Below are 19,381 nucleotides of genomic sequence, written 5' to 3'. Positions count from 1 at the left end.
TCCTCACCCCTCATCTCGTAATGCAATCAAAAAAATGAGCAGAAACAAACAATAAGAAGAAGAAGAAGAATAATGCCAAACATGTACAATGCACTGACACACAAAGTCAGCAGTGTTAGACATGCAACAAGTAACCCAACTTGCCGAAATTACAATAACCTGTATTCCGAAGAATGATAATAATAATAAAAAAAAAAAAAAAAAAGATTTGCATAAATACTCTGTACAGTCGTCATTTCACTGTAAAGAAATGCACCCATTAAAACATCAGCCCACAACGTAAAAAGGCGTTTTGATAAAACCTGGACAGGTGAGGGTGCAGGAGTGATGGATGGCGCCACCTTGTGTGGCGGCTGCAAACAGCTCCGTGTTATGATTGCACACTAAATACAGTACATTAATGTAGAATAATAAATGTTACATTTCATCGTAAGAACCATTACAGTGAGTGCATATCATACGGCAGGTGAAGGGGATCTGCTGGACCTGTAACTGCTTTTAAAGTGATCAGTGTCAGAAAAAAAACAAAAAAAAAAAGAATTTCTTAGTAATTAAAGCAGCATTTTGTTGCGGCGTTGCCCACAGTACCACATCCGCGAAAAGGAGACAGAGCCGGCTCAACCACCAGGGTTCGAGTGTGACGGACAAGCATGAAAATCCAGTTTCCCAAGCGTCTTGTGGACGAAAATCCCTTTTGTATTAACACACACGCGACACACAAACGTGAACACACACAGGCAATTTCATGCTAGACTTGAAATGTTATAAAAAAAATAAAAAAAAAAGAAACAAAACAACGTAAATATTTTTTTTTTTCATAGAAAAATGATATGATGGCTAAAAAAAAAAAAGGGATGTGTAAATCAGTTAAAAGTCAGTTAAGTGGAAATGAAAATGACTGACAAGATGGCTGTGATTTCCACAGATCACACTTTTAAAGCAAAAAAAAAAAAAAAAAAAAAACGTAACTTGCCGACAAACGCTGGATACTATGGGCAACACATAAAAAAACTACAATGTAAAAACGAAAAAAAAAAAAAAAAAAAAAAAAAAAAAAAACATTATTTGCATAACTAGACACGCTAATAATGTCGACCCACAAACATTTATTAACATTCATAGGCCCCGGTTTCATTCCCCACAGGATCTGGGATGAGTGAGAAAGACACACATACACACACGCAAGCGAGTGCTTTTTAAAGCCAGGTGTGGTGAGTTCTAATGCTATATTACAGGCTATGACTTTTGTCATCTTCTCTGTGTTCTTTTCTCATATTTGTGTTTTCCTGTTGTGGTTAAAAAGGCTGCTGTAAATATTTACACTATAAACAAGTCTCATTTATGAACGGGTTTGTCTAAAATCTAAAACGCTGCTGATGGAGGATGCTCCTTTCACAGAAGTGGGCTGAGAAATAAAAACAAGAGAAACTCCACGCAGCCCGCTCTTCATCGTTCTTCACCGTTTCTCATGAAACAGCGGACGTCCGGGATCCTGTTTATTCCACAATCGTCCCACACACACACACAAACTTACACACGTACACACAGCAGGAGTGTTTCAGGGGTGTGTGTGTGTGTATATATATATGTGTGTGAGGCAGGTGAGGGGGTGTGGCCTCTAGTTCTTGCAGGCCTCCTCAGATCCTCTTTCATGCTGCAGGTTGAAGTAACAGTTCTGACAAACGCGCACCGGAGACGAGATCTTTAAACGCCGGATCTCCGACTGAAAACGGCTGCATCTGCAAAAATGAGAGGGCGCATCGCGGTTAGACAGTCAATACACATCTGCTGTCGTTCTGGAAGATTCTGTGTGTGTGTGTGTGTGTGTGGGACTCACTTCTGACAGAAGAGCTGTCCACAGTTCCTGCAGTGGTGGCGTCTCTCAGTCAGAGAGAAGCGGACGCTGCAGCCCGAGCAGCTGTCCACCTGTTCATCCTTCACCCAGTGGTCAGCAGCGGAGCGGCCGGGCTGCTCACTCACCGACCAGCTGAACACGCGGCCACGCCCGTCCCCCACCAGGATACGGCTGTGGTCCCTGCAAGTGTGACAAAAAAGGAAATTGATCACTGTGTGCTGGAGGAACACGCTGTTCCTGTTCTGTCACTGGAATTTCCCTCTCTCTCTCTCTCTCTCTCTCTCACACACACACCACCCACTTGGAAATAGCCAGTGCAGTGATCTCAGCAGGGTGGGCGTTGTCCTTGCGGTCAAAAGCCGTGTGCATGGTGAGTTTGCTCCTGAAGACCAACTGTCGCTCCCATCTGTGGCCTGAAAAGAGAGGAATGACTAAACAATTCACCACACAGACACGTCAAAACCAGATCTCTATATTATCACTTGTACAGTTCATGCAGAGTACAAGTGAGTGAAATGAAGTGCACAGGATCAACATATATACAATAGGTAACTAATTTGGGCACACAGTGGTGAGAAAAAACGTATTTGGCAGCCACCGATTGTGCAATTTGTCCCACTTTAAAGGTTGCAAGAGGTCTGTAATTTTCATCACAGGTATCACATTATGGGTGAGAGACAGAATGTGAGAACGTCATGTGGCCAAGACGAGATCAAAATGGAAATCTTTGGTATAAATGCCACTCGCCGTGTTTGGAGGAAGAAGAATGCCGAGTTGCATACCAACACCATACCCACTGCGAAGCATGAGGCTTGCTGCTGTTTTTCTGTAAAGGGTCCAGAACGACTGATCTGTATTAAGGAAAAGATGAATGGGCCACCGTATAGTGAGGCTTTATTCTAAAACCTCCTTCCATCAGTGAGAGCATTGAAGATGAAACGTGGTTGGATCTTCCAGCATGACAATGTCCCCAAACACACCGGCCCGGCAACGAAGGAGTGGTTACATTGGGCCAAATTGGCCAAAATACCAGCTATGGTGTATGCAAACCTGGTGAAGACCTACAGGACACGTTTGACCTCTGTCATTAGCAATCAAGGTTACATTATAAAGTATTATGATGAACTTTTGCTATTGACCAAATACTTATTTTCTGCACCAAATGAATTCTTCAAAAATCATGTAATTTCCTGGATTTCTTTTACATTCTGTCGCTCACGGTTGAAGTGTACCTATGATGAAAATTACAGACACAGCTCTTCCTACCAGCAAGTTTGTGGCTAGTATGACTGGAGTGACTCCGTGTTATGACATTAACAGAATGTCATTGCCAACTTGACGAGGAAAGTAGTTTTTCTGTTGAGTCATACAGGACTCGGGTCCTGTAAATGTGTTTTTTTGTGTGTGTGTGTGTGTGTGTGTGTGTGTCTGTGTGTGTGTGTGTGTGTGTGTGTGTGCGTGCGCATGTGACAAAGTGATTGCCATAGTGACCCATCCCTAGGGTGTGTGGCACCTTGGCAGTTTAGGATTGAGCCGGCAACATTTCAATTACAGGTCCACTTCCTTAACAGCAAGGCCACCAATGCACCACGTTATTGTAGGAACGTTATATTTCCATAATGGTAAGCGACTCACTGATTAGTTGAATGTTCCAGTAGTATTTGCCGAGTAATGCAGTAGAAGGCTAGTCCACCGTGTGCCGTAATGCTGTCTGTGTATTGATTACTGCAGTGTGTGTATTGTGAATTTACTGAGTGATTCGGTATTGGATGCGAAGCACTGCACTGATTGCAGTGCAGTAACGCAGCATTTATGATTTATGAGTGACGCAATGAGGAAACACCTGGCCTGAGGCGGTTGTATGGTCGAGCCTCCATGGTGCTTGGCTGCAGAGGCTGTGGGACGGAGGTCTGCGTGGTGGGGTTGTGTTGGGGGTGTGGTCCAGGTCTGGTTTGGCCCTCTGAGTAATTCACGAACACAAAGCCATCCTTCTCATCGATGCTGAGCGTGTCGGACCAGCGGCGAGAGTCGTCCGAGCTGCTGTCCACAGACCACGAGGCCGTTGGACGTGTGCGTGGTACTTTAGGCTGATGGGTGGAGTTTCCATGATGGGTGTGGCCACTATCAGACCTCTGCTCTCCGGCCCCAGGTTGCTCCTCCCCTTCAGACTCACTGCTGTCATCATCATGTGTTTCTGATGCTACACATCAAAACCCAACAAACAGAGCCATTTAAGCAGACATAATGAACCAACAAAATAAGGGGTTAAAGGTCAGCGGGGCACAATGGTCTGGTGAACATCAGTTACAAACCTTACAATCAGCGGTAATAGCTAAAAAGAGCTAAGTTCTGCTCAAGCCTCCCATTCAGTCATTATGCCTAAATGTGGAAGTGCCGAGTCATGGTTCCTGCTGAGAATGTGCTGAGTCATGCGTTACCCATTTTCTCCTCGCTGCTGCAGCAGTCGCCAACATCAGGTGGCTCCATTGGCTCCGGAGCAGGGGTTTCTGGGACTTGTAGGAACTCCATCCTCCAAAACTGCAATTTCAAGGGCACAGTTGTAATTCAAGAGCTTAAAACTTGATCATCTGCATTCGTGAGTTAAAGAAGGAAAACCCTGATTTACCCTGACGACACCATCAGAGTGGCCAGTGACAATGACGTTCTGCGTGTCCCACTCATTCATTTCAGACACACAGCAGCACAGGATCTGCTGGCTGCGGCCCGTGAAGGTGTTCGTGCTCGCGATGGGGCTGCCGTTAATACTCCAGACATGGATGTAGGTACCCGCGCTGGACACAATGTCTCCCTACACATACACATGCGTGTTCATCATGAGTTTTAAATCAGGGAGTACAGAAGCCAAAGATAACCATAGATAAGGACATTGGTCTGTTTACATAATGGCAAGACAGTGAGCCTCTGTTTTAAAGCAATGTGCCTCTCACCGTCAGCTCGTTGATGCACAGGGCAGAGACGGGGGCGCGGTGGCCCCTCAGCTGTGTGATGAACGACAATTTGTTCAGGTCCCAGATGATGCAGGTCCGGTCACGTGACCCACTCACGACGATGTGATATGCAGATGACGCAGTGAGACAGGTCACGGTGTCCATGTGACCCACCAGTGCCTGACACACAAACACGCACGTACATTAAATCCAGGAATGGTTTCTGTTTGTAGAGAAACAGGTTCCGAGGACATGACTGTGTTTTTACCTGTTTGAGTGTGAGACTCTTGGCTCGCTCTTTTGAGGTGCCCGTCTCCCACACACAGATGACTGTGCTGGTGCCCCCAGTGATGATGAGCTTAGGGTTGGGACAAATAGCGCAGAGGATCTGTCCCCATTCAGACACGCACTCGTACACGCACACCGCCTGCAGTGGGAGAAATTACGGTCAGCATTTTAGACCACAGTGGAAATGCAGAGAGCGTTTCTATTAAAGTATCCCACCCACACCACTAGGTGGCACTATTTATCAGCCTTTGAAAACAACACACTAAAATTTTCTGCATTTGAAATGAGTTTTTCTGTCTGAATGTATGTGGTAAGCAGGTGTTGACCTTGTCAGACTCATAGTTGGCCAAACGGCAGCTGAGGTCAGCGTAGCCCCAGGCAAACGTCCGGTTCCAGGCTGGGGGCAAGAGCACCTTGTTCTGTTCCACGGCAAGGATTCCTTTGTCGGTACAAATTATCTGTCCGACAGGGTCCTTCAGCTCTGTAACACACACATGCATCAATTCAAACACACGCAAAAAAAGGGGTCAGTCTGAGTTGTTTGGGTCAGCCATGGTACCTTTGACAGGGGTAAGTGATGGCCGCAGGTTGTCCAGGTGGTGGAAGAAGATCTTATCGGTGTTGGAATTCAGAGAGGTGGGCACACTTGGCACCTCACCATTCGTCTTGCCACGCACGCGCTTGGGAGGGTGGGGTTTCTTAAACAGCTGAAGAAAAGAAAAGGAACAAAACCTAAAAATCTCAAACCAACAAAAGGCAGCATCTTCAGAGATTGAGATTGTCGTGGTATTAATGCAGAGTAAAGCGGTCTCTGTAGCTCCTCACCTGTTTGGGGATCTGGCCGAAGTTGTTGATGAAGCCGATGGTGGCGGTCTCCTTCAGGGGGTCGTTTATGTTGTAAATGTCCACCTGACCCTCGTAGAAAAGGTGGTGGAAAACGTTGACCGCCTCCACCGCCGGGGGGCCCTGCTGCTTGTAGCCGAAGATCAGATCGATCCACTCGTGCAAGTGGGCGCTTACGTAATCACACTCCAGCGCCTGGGGAGAGAGGAAAGGACAGGTGGGGAGGTGGAGAAACAAGTTTATGCCCCATAAGCACAGAGCTTCAGTACAGGAAGTAACCAGATACAAGGGCCAAGACCACAAAGTCACAGGTTCAAGCCCCACTTTCTACCATTGGGTCCCCGAGCAAGAGCCTTAACCCTGAGTGTCTCCAGGGGGGGGACTGTCTCTGTAACTACTGATTGCAAGTTGCTCTGGATAAGGGCGTCTGGTAAATGCAATTAATAAAATGAACTAAGTGATACTGACCTGTCTGTGAACTCGAATGAACTCTCGGGGGTCACCCTTTGCCCAAGGGGGCAGAATCACATCTCCCAGCCTGGTTCCATTCTGCTTGCTCCCTGCATCATAGGGCACAACCCACATTTAAATCTGATTGAACTAAAAGCGAAAGAAGCAGGTGAACAGAGTCCTGAAGAGCCCTCACCAAGATCAAAGTTGTTGGAGTTGAGCAGGAATTCTGGGAGATAGAAGAACTCGGGAATGAGCTCCTTCACGTCCGCCATGTTGTGTTTGGAGGCGGAGAGCCAGGCCTCCCGCACGCTGTGGAACATCCGGTCCGCAAGATCAAAGTGGCCCCCCTGTGGGTGAGAAAAATGATATTAATTCTGTGTTTTATTCTGCAATGACATCCAGCTCAGATTAAGGAAACTAGACCAGTCAAGAACCCAACCAAACACACACACTATGCTTCACCTGAAGTCGTAAGAAGGTCTGAGTGAAAGGTTCCATTCGCACCAGGTATGATGCCACAATCATGGCAGATGAGTAATGTGTCCCATAGTGGTAGGCTGGAGTCTCACCTGATCAAAATGACACACAGACAGAACAACGAGGCAGCTGAAAGTGAAAGTTTGTGTAATTGTGGTACACAGCAACATACAAAGAAACGAGTCCTCTCCATTTAACCCACCACCCTTACTGGCTGTGGTCAGCCATGAAAGGCGCCTGGGGAGCAATATGTGAGGGAAATACCATGCTGAAGCGACCTCAGTGGTACCTTGACTGTTAGGGGTTTAAACCAGAGCAACTACGAGTCCACTTCCTCACCCACTAGTCCTCCACTGCCCCTGTGTCACCACTGTGTCAGATGTGTTCATCTGTGTGTGTGAGTACCATTTGGATCCTCCCAGTCTTTGAATCTCTTCTTATACTGAATGAGCCGATCATCTGTCTGAGCTCCCATTGGTTTGGACAGATTGCGGAACGTCTTTGGGTTGCTGAGGTCCAGTTCCTTATTATCAGAAGATAAAAGCAAATTCTCTCTGTGAGCATGACAATGCATAAATTGGCTGAACTAATGGCCCAATAAAACACTCCTCACTGAAATGTATAATACCTCTGAGTCAAAGTCGGCCAGGATCCAGGGAAAGACGGGATACTGCATCAGATCATTATAAGATCTGCCTGCGAGCGTGTTCAGATGCATCAGGTACTGGAAGTTACTGATCTCTCCTCTCTGTTGGGACAAAAAGTATGGCTGTTAAACCAAAAGCCTAGAATTTCCATAATACTAGCAACAAGGTTTAAATCACCTCACCTCCCATCTCTGGGTGACCGACTTCTCCCCAACCAGTGTACTCAGCAGCCCAGAGCTGGAGAACAGCGTGGAACCATATAAGAAATGGCAAAAATCAATAGTCATCTAAACGTTATGGCAGAAGAGTCATACAAACAGTTCCATATATTTTAAATCATTCTGTATACGGACACACATGTAATGACATGCAAATGTTACTCAGTTGCCCATTTTGTATGTTTGTTTTGTGGCACTGAAACTTAACCTGAATATCTGAGTCTCCTGCCTAATTCAACCCAAAGCATGCTGGGTAACAGAGCTGCATGTGACCAGTGATCATTTATTCATTCACAGCTGTGCTTGGCTACTCAATACTGACCCCTGCTCCACGCTGGTGTTGGGCCGCTGTCCAGACACAGACTCCGAACTGTCAGCCAGAGAGGGCACCACAGCCAGGAACCTGCAGAGATCAACAGGTCAAAGGTCAGCACTGAGCTACTCAAGGCTCACTCTTCAGGTGTGTGCATGCATGTTTTCATGTGCTGTTGTTAATGTGTGTGTGTGTGTGTGTGTGTGTGTGTGTACACACCTCTGGTAGACTTTGTTTCGGACTCCTTTTTGGAAAGCCAGCAAGTAGTTTCTTCCATCACCTGAGAACACCTCCACTGCCATTGGCTGTAGCAAACAGAACAGAGGTTTGAGTTTAAAAACCCAACCCCACTGTACCACTGTGAGACATTGCGTGGTGCAGGAAGAGAGCAGCGGTGAGCCACGGTCAGCCGTGGTCTGAGGTCACGCACAGGTCAACAGCACTAAATTGCAGCAGTTTACGATGTTGGTCTGTCACCTGCAGCAGGTAGCGCCGTTTGTGAACTTCCCTGATGTCCTCATAGGCAAAGATGCTGCAGGTTCTCTTTAGCTGGCACTGGTTCTGTCTGGCACCTCGTGGGATGATGGGCTCATGCATGCTGAAACAAACGCAAATTCAAATAGAGTATTAAAAAAAAAAAAAAAAAAACAGAAAGCTTATCCACCATGTATGTGTTTGTGTGTTTGTCCCTCACTTGGTGGGGAGGGTCTCTATGTCTCTGATCTCGCGGGTTACAGTCATCGTGAAACCATCAATGACGTAGAAGTGTTCCTTCCCGAACAGCAGCAGTCCCTCGCTAGTGTCCAGACCCTGAACCCGAGCACAGCGGTACATGTGCTGGATCTGCACAAAGAGAGAAGCGGATCAGTTCTCACTTACGCAATTAATTACACACCATCAACTAACACAGACAATACGCTTACGCCAGCAGTATACAGGACGAACCTCTCCTTAGTGTACTGTACTACTGCGGAAACGCTTTCGTATAGATTGAAGATGCTGGAAGTAGTAGTAAGGATGGACATTTGCAGAAAATATACACATCAGGTTGAAAAGGGTATGAAGTGACACATTAGAGCTGAAAGTCTTGGCCCGATCTCGCACGGCAAATGATCGGTCAGCGAACACGAATGTCCAGTCTTTAGTACCTATCCCTTCCGCATGACTCGCTGCTTGTAAAAGTTGTTTCGGTGATGTTGTAAATTCGTTTTATTGAAATGCTAGATTCAATCTGTACATCTGTAAACAACACCTGTAAATGTTGTATGATGATGTGTAAGAACAGAGTAGGAAAAATGCAATATTTATGATGCAGGTACAAGACATGATGAGAATTTAAATAAATGATGCAAAGGGTGTAGGTGTGCGGCTAGTAGGTTGCAAGTACCATGTCAGTATGTTTTATGATCATTAGAGTGTGAGTCTGATGTCGAACATATTTTGTACAATGAATAGATGAGCAGAACCTTCTCTCCCTCCTCCAGCAGACGTAGCAAGGTGGTGTTGTCGGTCTTCTGCTCCTCCTCAGCTCCAGACTCCAGCAGCGCATCCTGAAGACCATCCTGCACGTCCTCATCCTGACCGTCAGCGGTTGAGCGGGAGCGCTTCAGGGGGGCTTTGACCAGGCCTGAACGAACAGACACACCCACACAGACACATATATTACCCCTCTACAGGCACACACAGACCTGATGAGACCTAATGCAGGCAAGTGGTTATCCATAAGACCTTTGACCCTGGCAATGGTGTCCTCCCCGTGTTCGGGCTCGTGTTGCGTGGTTTCCCTCTCGCTGCTCTGCTCGATGGAGTGCTGATACATGCCCGGGTTCCCCGACAGCAGCCGCATGTAGTATTCCTTACTGTCGTAGCTGATGGCCCTGCGGTAGCGCACCGGCTTCTGCACCACAGAGCGGAGGAGAACAGGTGAGGCAGGAAGCAGAGACTGGAGATGCCAGCCATTTCTGGACTTCAAGGCCCTTCAACATTCAGCAAACTATCGTAGGCGCCTAACAACACAGCAGAGGTCATCCACAGAGGGCCAAAGGTCAAGGTTCTCATCTGCTAAAAGATTTGCAATATTATCGTAACAGGGCAGCGCATGTCAATAACTGAGTCACTGCAAAAGGCTGCCTGTGATTGGCTGTGAATAATGATTCAAAGCAGTGAATCAATATCAACACACACACACACAAAACAGACGTGTCCATTTAAACAGCATAAAGCAAAACTAAGGATGCCATTCGAGAAAATGACTAAATCTTGGCCATTTCACAGCATCATGCAGCACCAGCTGCATTACAGCTTCTCTCCATGGATACCTGGAAAGGGGTGGGGTTTGCTGATGGCCATAAAGGAATGGGGCGTGGAGTCAGACTCTGAGTGGTGGAGAGTGGGAGGAGCAAATGAAGAAATCAGAGTTGTTTTTGGCTCAGTTATGAAGGTCTGTGATGTAACCAAATCAAAAGTACCACAAAAACACACTTCAAGGCAGGTTAGCACAACTATGTTTGGCACTAAGAGCCCTCACATTAACTTCATGAAGCTTTTTCGGACAAAGAGCATATTCTCGTGTGCTAGGGTTTGGATTTGATGTCCTCAAGCCAATAAAATGTTTGTGACGGCAGTGCACATTTCACCAGATTTCAATTGGAACTAAATCAGATTTTTTTTCAATTTGGTTATTTAAACATTAAATCAAACCCCCTGCATGTGTGTGTAAAGTTGTGTGTATAACATACACAAAACCTATTCATCCTTTTACAACCAATTTCTAAAGATAATATCATCCAGTTCCAGACTGATGTGCTAGAGTCTCGTGTGTGTTCAGTACCTGTGGGTTGGCACTGGGCTCCTGCTCGGGGGTGTATGGGTAGTGGATGTAGAACAGGTCATTGCGGACCATCTTCTTCCTCATGCGGCACGGCCCCTCAGTCATGTCCAGCTGGAACTTGTCTAGGTGAGAGCCGATCGGAGGTCCCCACAGCCCCCGTTCCCGCAGCAACTCGTATTCGATGGTTGCCCACTCCTCAGTCACGTACTTCAGAGCGTTCTGCTGCCTCTGCAGAAAATAAGAGAGGGGTGAGGGAGAGAGAGAGAGAGAGAGATGTGCTTTTTACAAACACATAAACATAGAGAACAAGACAAACAGAATAAAAATGATCTCTACTTTCAGGTTGACAAAGGCCACAGACTCTGACAGTTGACCAGGAGTTCTGTTCTATTGTTCCCGATTTATGAGTTATCAGTAACCCAATGAGAATAGGAACAAAACAGTCGACCCAATTATCATCACAGCATGACCAGATCTTGTCCAAGGGCAAAAATAACCTTTAGGGCATTTGCAGGGCAGCAGGAATGCAAAATTACGTGTGAAATTTTGCTCGCCTGGTCCCTCCATCTCTGAAGGTAAAAGGAAAACATTCATCTAGACTCTTCTCCGTCTTGGCCCCTCAGTGGTGGAATGAACTTCCCCTCGAGGTCAGAACAGCTCAGTCACTGAGCACCTTCAAACGACAGCTCAAGACCTTCCTCTTTAAAGAATATTTAGATTAAATTGTAATTTTCTTGTTGTCGAACTTTGTGTACAGAATCTACAACAGAGTGAATAAAATAATTCATAGTAGGGGTCCTAGTGAACCGGAATTGATCTCTTCATCGATGGTAACTTGAAAGCACGTTGTAAGTCGCTCTGGATAAGGGCATCTGCCAAATGCCGTAAATGTAAATGTAATTGTGTTTGAAAATGCTGTGTGTAAGTGTACCCGACATGACAGAGAATGAGTCTGTGTGCATGTGTAACCACAGGCCTGTGTACCAGTGAAAGTAAAGTGTCATTGTGATAAACAGCACAGCGCACGGTGACACAACAAAATGTGTCCTCTGCTTTTAACAATCACCCTTGGTGAGCAGTGGGCAGCCATGACAGGCGCCCGGGGAGCAGTGTGTGGGGACGGTGCTTTGCTCAGTGGCACCTTGCCGGATCGGGATTCGAACCGGCAACCCTTCTGATTACGGGGCCGCTTCCTTCACCACTAGGCCACCAATGCCCCAGTGTGTGGGATATGCTTCTCACCTCCTGGTGCTCCCTGTACTGCATGGCCACAAGGTCGCGCACCACAGAGATGTGCGTGAACATCCACTGGAACGTCTCCTGCAAACAGGCAAACGGAAACACAAAATCCACGTTGTTTGTTTGTGGTGCAGGAAGGCATGCAAGGATTCTGTTCAGTCCTGTTTGCCATGCGTACATGTCAAGTAGTGTACGTGTGTGTCGTGTGTACATATTAGGGTGGGTGTTCGTACCTGTGCAGACAGGTTGTTTTTGTTCAGACTGCTCTCCTTCTTGGTGCGCCGCGCTCCGGTTAGCTTGGACAGACCAAATCCACTGCTGACCCGTGAGAGTTTGGACTGGGACACCGGAACCACGGCCTCGCCACGACTGATGCACTTCTTCTCATGGTCTGCAGAGGACACATGACAGGGAAGCCAAAAAGACAATTTTCGTATAAGTGTGGATGTATAAACTGGATGTGCACACTTTTTTTTTCTCTTCGTCTTTGTGTATACAAATATGTGAGTGCATATCGGTGTGTTTACTGACTGAGGTGGTTCTGCCAGCTCTTGGCCGCCTGCTCCTCCAACACAGGCTTGGCTGTGCTGATTTCCACGTGTCCGCGGTCATTGGTGGGCAGAGACACTTTGAAGATTTCCTCCAGCATAGACCGTTTACTGTGCATAAGCTCCGCCCAGACACGGTTTACCGCCTTCAGCAGGAGCTGGCGGCCTGGGTGTCGCACATGTACACACACACACACACACACACACACACTTCAAATGCAACCTATTTTATCATTTAACAGAATGCGCATGGTTGGTACACAGACTCACCTTCACTTGCGTCTTGGCTGTGGACGGCGTCTGCCTCGTTCTCAGAAGGAATCATCACGTGCCAGGTGGTCATCCGCACCTCTGCCTCCAAACCAAAGCCCTCGACACTGCTGTGAAACGGTTATCATACGCTCACTTTCTCCTCCGACTAGTAATGTTAGGCGGACCAGATCCTTCCGCCATAACAAAACTGTATTCAACAAGACTGTGACGCGCACATCACCATGCGGAAAAACACGCGTCTCCCTCACCTGCCGGAATGTAGGTTGATCAGGCAGTGTGCCAGGCAGGCCACGAACTCCTGGTCGTGGTTTCCGGGGCCAAGCAGCAGGTTCCTGTTGACCGTGAGGACGCGCAGCGAGTCCAGCAAGGCGACCTGCTGGGGGACGGTCTTGTGCGGGCGGCACAGCTGGTACAGCACGGTGCGGTTCAGACAGTGGTATATGGAGTCGAGGGACAGGCCCTGCGATCGACGCTTGGACTGCGGAGCCGTAACAAACGCGCGGTTATGACAGACTGTTGGCTAATCACGGCTGAAACAGAGTAAAACCTCTAATGTTGCTAAAGGCCACATGATCCTGGGCTCACTGCTCCATGAGCAGGAATGTCTTCGCCCTATCAGCACTCATGTGTTCCGGTTTCTCTTACAAGAAAATATCAGCTCTTAAATAAAACAATTTACAAAAAAAATTATTTGCTTTGAAAAAAAACCTGACCCACTGGTCCTGTTAGTGCTGAAAATGATTAATATTATTTCATGGTTATCTTCTAGAAAGCATTGTTCATGGCTGCATGGCAGAAGTTAAAAAAAAAATACCTGACCACCAACTGTTACCTGGCTGATAAGCTGGACAATGAACTCCACCACCAGTTTGGACTCCTTGTTGAAGATGCCCTGCCACAGCTTGTCCACAACCCTTTGTGTGAAGTAGAAGACATTGTTGACCAGCGTCTGGTAGTTTCCACCACACGTGATGGGCATAGAGGCATCTTCACCTGCAGGGGGTGGGACCAGAAAAGGAGAAGGTGAGAACTGGCTCAACCAGGACCTGGAACCGAACAAAATCCGTAGAACTCACCCAGCAGCACGTCGGCAGCCAGCAGGTGCTCCATGACGCTGTCCAGGATGTAGGACTGGAACTCCTTCTGCTGTGTTCTGGTGGAGCGTTCTGGAGAGGCCTGGACAACAAGGTACACCAAGTCACTTCAGATGTCCAGAATAACTAACAGAAATATTCACTCTCAGGGAACACTGTAAACTATAGTTATCAAAGCTTGTAGAACTTTGTAGCTTGGTGTGGCCTCACCTCCAGCAGCAGGTCGATGATGGGCGTCTGTTTGCTGGCAGGTGTCAGGCAGAGGTTGTCCATAATCAGGACTCTCATGAAGTCAAAGACATACTTCTTGGCTGGGTGATTGGTCAGGTAGGTTTTGGAGCCCACGTTGCAGTACTCCGATTGGCTGCGGTTCATGCCTGTGTCGCCTGAGAAACCCTTGAATTCCTCTGTCGGTGAGCATGCATCATCATCCAGATCGCTGACCTTTAAGGAGTACACACGGTTTTTACTTATGATCACAAAATAAACATGAAATTAACTAATTGTTGCATTCTAGCTTGTTTTATTGCTCAATCACAGTGTTTTATTGATATTTACTTAGGAAATTTTATTGACGTAGTTAAATAATTGATAATAATTGATTTGCAGCAATGTCAAAGTAATCTTTCAATCTGACTGAAATCAGAGTAGATATTTCTGTACAGTGATGCTCATCGTTAAACTATGGAAAGTAAGGTGCATCCTATGCTGAAGCAGAAGGTAAACTGGGATCTGTACCATCTCAGAATATGGACGAATGTTGAAGGGGAACACGGCCGCTGCAAGCGCATACAGGAAATCTGGGTTGTGCCACATGGGTCCAAGGTCAGGCACGTTGTGGTACAGGTACCGGAAGAACTGCATCAGAGTGACTGGGTACTCTCTCAGCCATGATCCCTCCTCCTCAGACTGCCATGGCTGAGGAAGACACACACAAGTTTATTTCTTAGATCGTCTCTGCACATGTGGGTATGTAAAATCTGTGAGCGTTTCTCACCAGGTTGAGCATGCTGCGCAGCATGGCCAGCAGCAGAAACGCAGCCTCTGTGCAGACAGTGTGTATGGACCCCACCACAGTGGCGCTGGATGCTGGAACCCCAAAGATGAACGACCAGATAGAGTCGAGATCAAACTGGAGATGAGAAGATAAGAAACAGCTTTTTAAAACTTGTTAACACGTGTTACACACAGACAAACACGTACTTGAACACAAACTGGGATCTAAATGAAAGAATTAAATTAATGTAACATGGCTCAGGAAGAGCTGCAACTCAAATCATTTTACATAAATTTCTATTTATTTGTGGAGACTTAAGGCATATAAAGCATGCAACAAAAAGAACTTTTTGAACTCAGACTGAATACACAAGATTAACTGGTAATGTTTTATCGGTAGTCTATGCTCGGAAAGTATCAGACGTCAGTGGCAGACAGTGTTAGGGTGGTAGTAGCCTAGTGGGTAACACACTCGCCTATGAACCAGAAGACCCGGGTTCAAATCCCACTTACTACCATTGTGTCCCTGAGCAAGACACTTAACCCTAAATTGCTCCAGGGAGACTGTCCCTGTAAATACTGATTGTAAGTCGCTCTGGATAAGGGCGTCTGATAAATGCTGTAAATGTAAATGTAAATGTTAGTAGGTTTAGTTCAGGAGTTGTGACTGGGGACAAACACACACAAACACACACACGTTAGTAGTATTAAAGGGTTTATACTGACATGTACCTGCAGGCTCTCCGGCAGCTCGATGACGGGCTGCTGTAGAAACAATGCCATCAGCAGGAAGTACAGCTCAGGAACGTTCGTGTGCTTTGGCAGCAACGTCTGCAATACAGGGAACCCTGGGAAGTGGCACGCGTCCCGGTTGATCTCGCGGACCGTGGAGCGGCCGCCCGCGCTTCGGCCAACGTTAAACCCTGAGAGAACGTAAAGATTTAGCAAACACCTAATTACTCTCTGAGTGCATGTGTGTCTTTGTCTCTAACCCAGCACAGTGCCGATCTTATTGGTCAGCACTGAGTCGGTGTGATCTAGCCAGCCACCACCGGACAGGCCCTCTTTAAAGCGTGTGAGGATCGACTGGTTGCTCAGCAACACCACCAGGATCCACAGCGCGGTGGTCACCGTGCTCGAGTGCAGGTGCTCCTCCATAAACATCAGCAGCCAATCAAAACCCAGCGTTCGGACCAACTCCTCGCAGGCCCTGCAGGAGAAGCATAAGAAACTCAATTGAGATGAAACAGCCTTTAAACGGCTAAATAAATAGCCAACTATTTATCACACATCACCAACAAATTCACTGCAGCTACATGGGAAATCTTTAATTGCAATTGTCTGCTGACGCCCCTGTGCAAAAAATGTATTGAAAGGCTGAGCAAACCATGACTCAAAAACTGAGATTTTAACTGAACTGTGTCTTGTTACACCCGTATTATTAACCTGATCATGAGAATGATTATGGCTGGGAGCACAGCTGACAGAGGTGGTCAACTCTTACTGGACATTGACTGTGTTCTTCTCTTTAGAGATGAACAGCAGCTTGAGCAGAATGTCCAGCAGACGGTTCCGCAACAGGATGAGGTTGGCTGAGAGCAGCCCACCATACTCGTCCTCAGCTCCTGAAAAAGAAGAGCGAGAGAGAGAGAGGTAGATCATTTCTGTAGGTCTGTCTGGCTAACCGGTGATAAAAGGGCATGAAGAGGTCTGAGGTCTACACTGCTTGGCTTTGGCAGCATGTTTAAGGTTGTGATGTGATTAGGTGTAATATGCATATGCCCTCCTAGGATGCGTCGGGTAAAGTAGCTACTCGTGAAGCTGGACCTCACCTGCATCAATCTTCTCCTCATTATTGGTCTCCATGATGACAAACTTCTCACACACAGCAAATGTGGGCAAAGTGGAGGAAATGAACTGACCAAACCTGTCAGTAAAAAAACAAAGCAAAAAAAAAAAAAAACACTTTATTAAAAGATTGTGCATTTAGCTATGCATTTTAATAACTAGTTCAAACAGGCTGTGGGCCTTGTGTGTAAGCAGGTCATATGGGTGTGTGTGCATACCTCAGCAGGTCATATGGGTTGGGGAAGCCCTGCAGCAGGAGGCTCAGTACAGAGCTAATGGCAGTGACCGTGTTCTGGGACAGAGTTGTGTCCCTCAAGGTCAATAGCAGCTTGGGGATCAGCTGAAACTCTCGAAGCAGCTTTGCATTTTTTGCTGCTTCACTACAGAGACAAAATTACAAAAATACTTATATTGAAATAGCTGAGTTTTGTAATACTAGATTAGAGTATTGCATGTTTATTATTATAACACAGAGTAGTTAGTATGTAACACAGAAATGTAATGCAGTTCTTTAATATAACTGAAATTATTTTGATGGTCAGGAGAAAATGGCATTATGAGGCCTGCCATTACTTCTCCATTTTATAAACGTCCTCATGATGAGCCTTACCTGGACTCAGTAAGCAGTTCGATGAAGTGCTCAAACAACGACAGGTGAAGCTCATAAGGTGCATGGAGCCAAACCTGAAAAAGATCAACTTGTTCAGTGCAGTCATAATACAAAGGCCGTAACCACACAGAGCTCAAATGGTTGACAAGAGGAGGACAGAATATCAGTCACATGTAGACTGGCCCACAGACCTCGAAGTCACACAGCAGGTCCTGAAAGGCAGTGGAGTTGGGAATGATGGACGTCTCATGGCCGCTGTCCACTGTTCCCACCAGGGAGAAGGTCAGATGCAGGATGTGACTGTTCAGCAGGGAGCGTTTCTTCTTCAGCAGCATTGCCAGGAGCTAAAAAGAAACCATAGGACAACTCCATTAAGCCACAGCTGCAATAAAAACGACAGAGAAATACACAAGAGCAGAATCAAACTGTAGAGAACCACACGGGTGCTTCCAGTAAACTTAAGTCAAGTATGCAATTAACCCACTAAAAGTGGGGACGCCCAAAATGACCTGAACTGTACCTGGTAGCCTTTAATGCGCTCCATTTCTTTACTGGCCAGGGGGTTGCTCTTTACTACACACACCAGGGCTTTCACAGCTGCATACAGCCCCTCCACATCTGATGCCATGGCGACCAGTCCCAAGATGGCTGCCGCCCCTCCAACGTATTGCAGGATTGTGGCCACAGGTTTGGGGACGAACACTCGCACCCCTGGAACACATTTTTCAAGCTCATTGAACATTGAGTTATTGAAAGAAAGGAAAGCTCAACTGCTACTGACAATGTCCTTATGAAACTTTTACAGACAGAAAAAGAAGCTGTTAAAAGGTCATCCCCATACTGACAAGAAAAATTTCTAATAAAAAAATATTATAATAAAACAGGGTACCCAGGTATCCAATGACACCGGCGCCGATGGAGCGGGCGGAGCCATTCATGTGCCCGGCAGAGTTGTGGATGAGCTTTACTGGAGTGGCATTCTCATGGGATGATACTGCCAGCTGTGGACAGGAGCAGCACTTCAGTCTTGCTCTGCATCTCCACATACTCTCTGCTTGTGTTTTCGTATTTGCTCTAGGCACTGGACTGGTCCTTAAACAAACCTACTTATCTACCACCTCAAAATTCATGCACTTTATTCCCCGCTTTTCTCAATCTGTGTCTGTTTATTTAACCCCAGTCTTCCCAACTGCCATCAGACTCCTAACAGCTGAACTACCTCTATTGTAAATTTTGCACACTAAGACTCATTAAGTTCATTTCCAGAACCCTCATAGTGGAATTTTAATCTATAAACATAAATATATTTATTTATATCTGTACAAAAAACTTGTCCTCTTTTTTTATCTTTATTTATATTAATCTTTACTTTCTATATATTCTAGATGTTATATTTAAACTTTATTCTGTATGTATGACAAAAACACTTTAAATCCTTGAATCCTGAATTCAATAATCATATTTCATTCTTTATTCATAACCTTACAAAATATATAACTGTACATACTGGATGTATATATGTATGTATTTATATTCTATATTCAATGATTGTATGTATGTTTATTCTATATTCAACACTTATTGTTATACCTTTTAACTGTACTATTGTAATAACTATTGTAATATATTATTTACTGTAAATCTGAAGACTTTCCCTTTATACTTGACAGAGGAATCATTTATTAACTTTGTATGTGTACATGTGCATTATACCACATATGCCACACTATGCTGTTCACCTGCTTGGCGATGGCTTTGCTGTCAAGTTTATTGTAGCCCTTCCTGATCTTGGCCACTGTGAGGCTGGACACAGAGAGGCCATAGAGGCCGAATGACACCTTCTCTTCTGGCACCAGTGCCACCGGGCAGGGTGGCACCACCTCTACCTTTGAGTCTTTACC

At 46.1% G+C, this 19,381-nt stretch overlaps 1 protein-coding gene across 4 annotated transcripts in view; it reads right to left on the bottom strand.

Moving 5' to 3' along the window:
• Positions 1-1,101: 1,101 nt before the first annotated feature.
• Positions 1,102-19,381, bottom strand: part of wdfy3 (WD repeat and FYVE domain containing 3) — a 44,533-nt gene continuing 26,253 nt past the window's right edge. For 3 of the 4 annotated variants that reach the window (XM_028995932.1, XM_028995929.1, XM_028995933.1), the window contains 44 exons: positions 19,220-19,380; positions 18,370-18,481; positions 18,001-18,191; positions 17,672-17,824; positions 17,481-17,554; positions 17,089-17,250; positions 16,855-16,949; positions 16,527-16,647; positions 16,015-16,232; positions 15,749-15,945; positions 15,024-15,158; positions 14,765-14,944; positions 14,237-14,470; positions 14,009-14,108; positions 13,765-13,925; positions 13,181-13,410; positions 12,930-13,039; positions 12,643-12,825; positions 12,345-12,502; positions 12,115-12,192; positions 10,873-11,100; positions 9,771-9,939; positions 9,509-9,669; positions 8,737-8,885; positions 8,520-8,640; positions 8,262-8,347; positions 8,052-8,132; positions 7,694-7,748; positions 7,493-7,612; positions 7,270-7,387; positions 6,850-6,956; positions 6,581-6,734; positions 6,403-6,494; positions 5,917-6,129; positions 5,651-5,798; positions 5,418-5,572; positions 5,072-5,230; positions 4,804-4,983; positions 4,482-4,664; positions 4,294-4,393; positions 3,699-4,055; positions 2,157-2,268; positions 1,838-2,035; positions 1,102-1,739 (listed from right to left, as the gene is read on the bottom strand). In XM_028995932.1, the coding sequence (XP_028851765.1) occupies positions 1,619-1,739; positions 1,838-2,035; positions 2,157-2,268; positions 3,699-4,055; positions 4,294-4,393; positions 4,482-4,664; positions 4,804-4,983; positions 5,072-5,230; positions 5,418-5,572; positions 5,651-5,798; positions 5,917-6,129; positions 6,403-6,494; positions 6,581-6,734; positions 6,850-6,956; positions 7,270-7,387; positions 7,493-7,612; positions 7,694-7,748; positions 8,052-8,132; positions 8,262-8,347; positions 8,520-8,640; positions 8,737-8,885; positions 9,509-9,669; positions 9,771-9,939; positions 10,873-11,100; positions 12,115-12,192; positions 12,345-12,502; positions 12,643-12,825; positions 12,930-13,039; positions 13,181-13,410; positions 13,765-13,925; positions 14,009-14,108; positions 14,237-14,470; positions 14,765-14,944; positions 15,024-15,158; positions 15,749-15,945; positions 16,015-16,232; positions 16,527-16,647; positions 16,855-16,949; positions 17,089-17,250; positions 17,481-17,554; positions 17,672-17,824; positions 18,001-18,191; positions 18,370-18,481; positions 19,220-19,380 (6,620 nt within the window). In that variant the 3' untranslated portion in view covers positions 1,102-1,618. The remainder of the gene's footprint in view (positions 1,740-1,837; positions 2,036-2,156; positions 2,269-3,698; positions 4,056-4,293; positions 4,394-4,481; positions 4,665-4,803; positions 4,984-5,071; positions 5,231-5,417; positions 5,573-5,650; positions 5,799-5,916; positions 6,130-6,402; positions 6,495-6,580; positions 6,735-6,849; positions 6,957-7,269; positions 7,388-7,492; positions 7,613-7,693; positions 7,749-8,051; positions 8,133-8,261; positions 8,348-8,519; positions 8,641-8,736; positions 8,886-9,508; positions 9,670-9,770; positions 9,940-10,872; positions 11,101-12,114; positions 12,193-12,344; positions 12,503-12,642; positions 12,826-12,929; positions 13,040-13,180; positions 13,411-13,764; positions 13,926-14,008; positions 14,109-14,236; positions 14,471-14,764; positions 14,945-15,023; positions 15,159-15,748; positions 15,946-16,014; positions 16,233-16,526; positions 16,648-16,854; positions 16,950-17,088; positions 17,251-17,480; positions 17,555-17,671; positions 17,825-18,000; positions 18,192-18,369; positions 18,482-19,219; position 19,381) is intronic. The other variant, XM_028995931.1, reaches the window with a different exon arrangement.

Source organism: Denticeps clupeoides, chromosome 11 (genome assembly GCF_900700375.1).
Source record: "Denticeps clupeoides chromosome 11, fDenClu1.1, whole genome shotgun sequence".
Taxonomy (NCBI): domain Eukaryota; kingdom Metazoa; phylum Chordata; class Actinopteri; order Clupeiformes; family Denticipitidae; genus Denticeps; species Denticeps clupeoides.
This window is presented reverse-complemented; position numbering and strand designations above follow the sequence as displayed.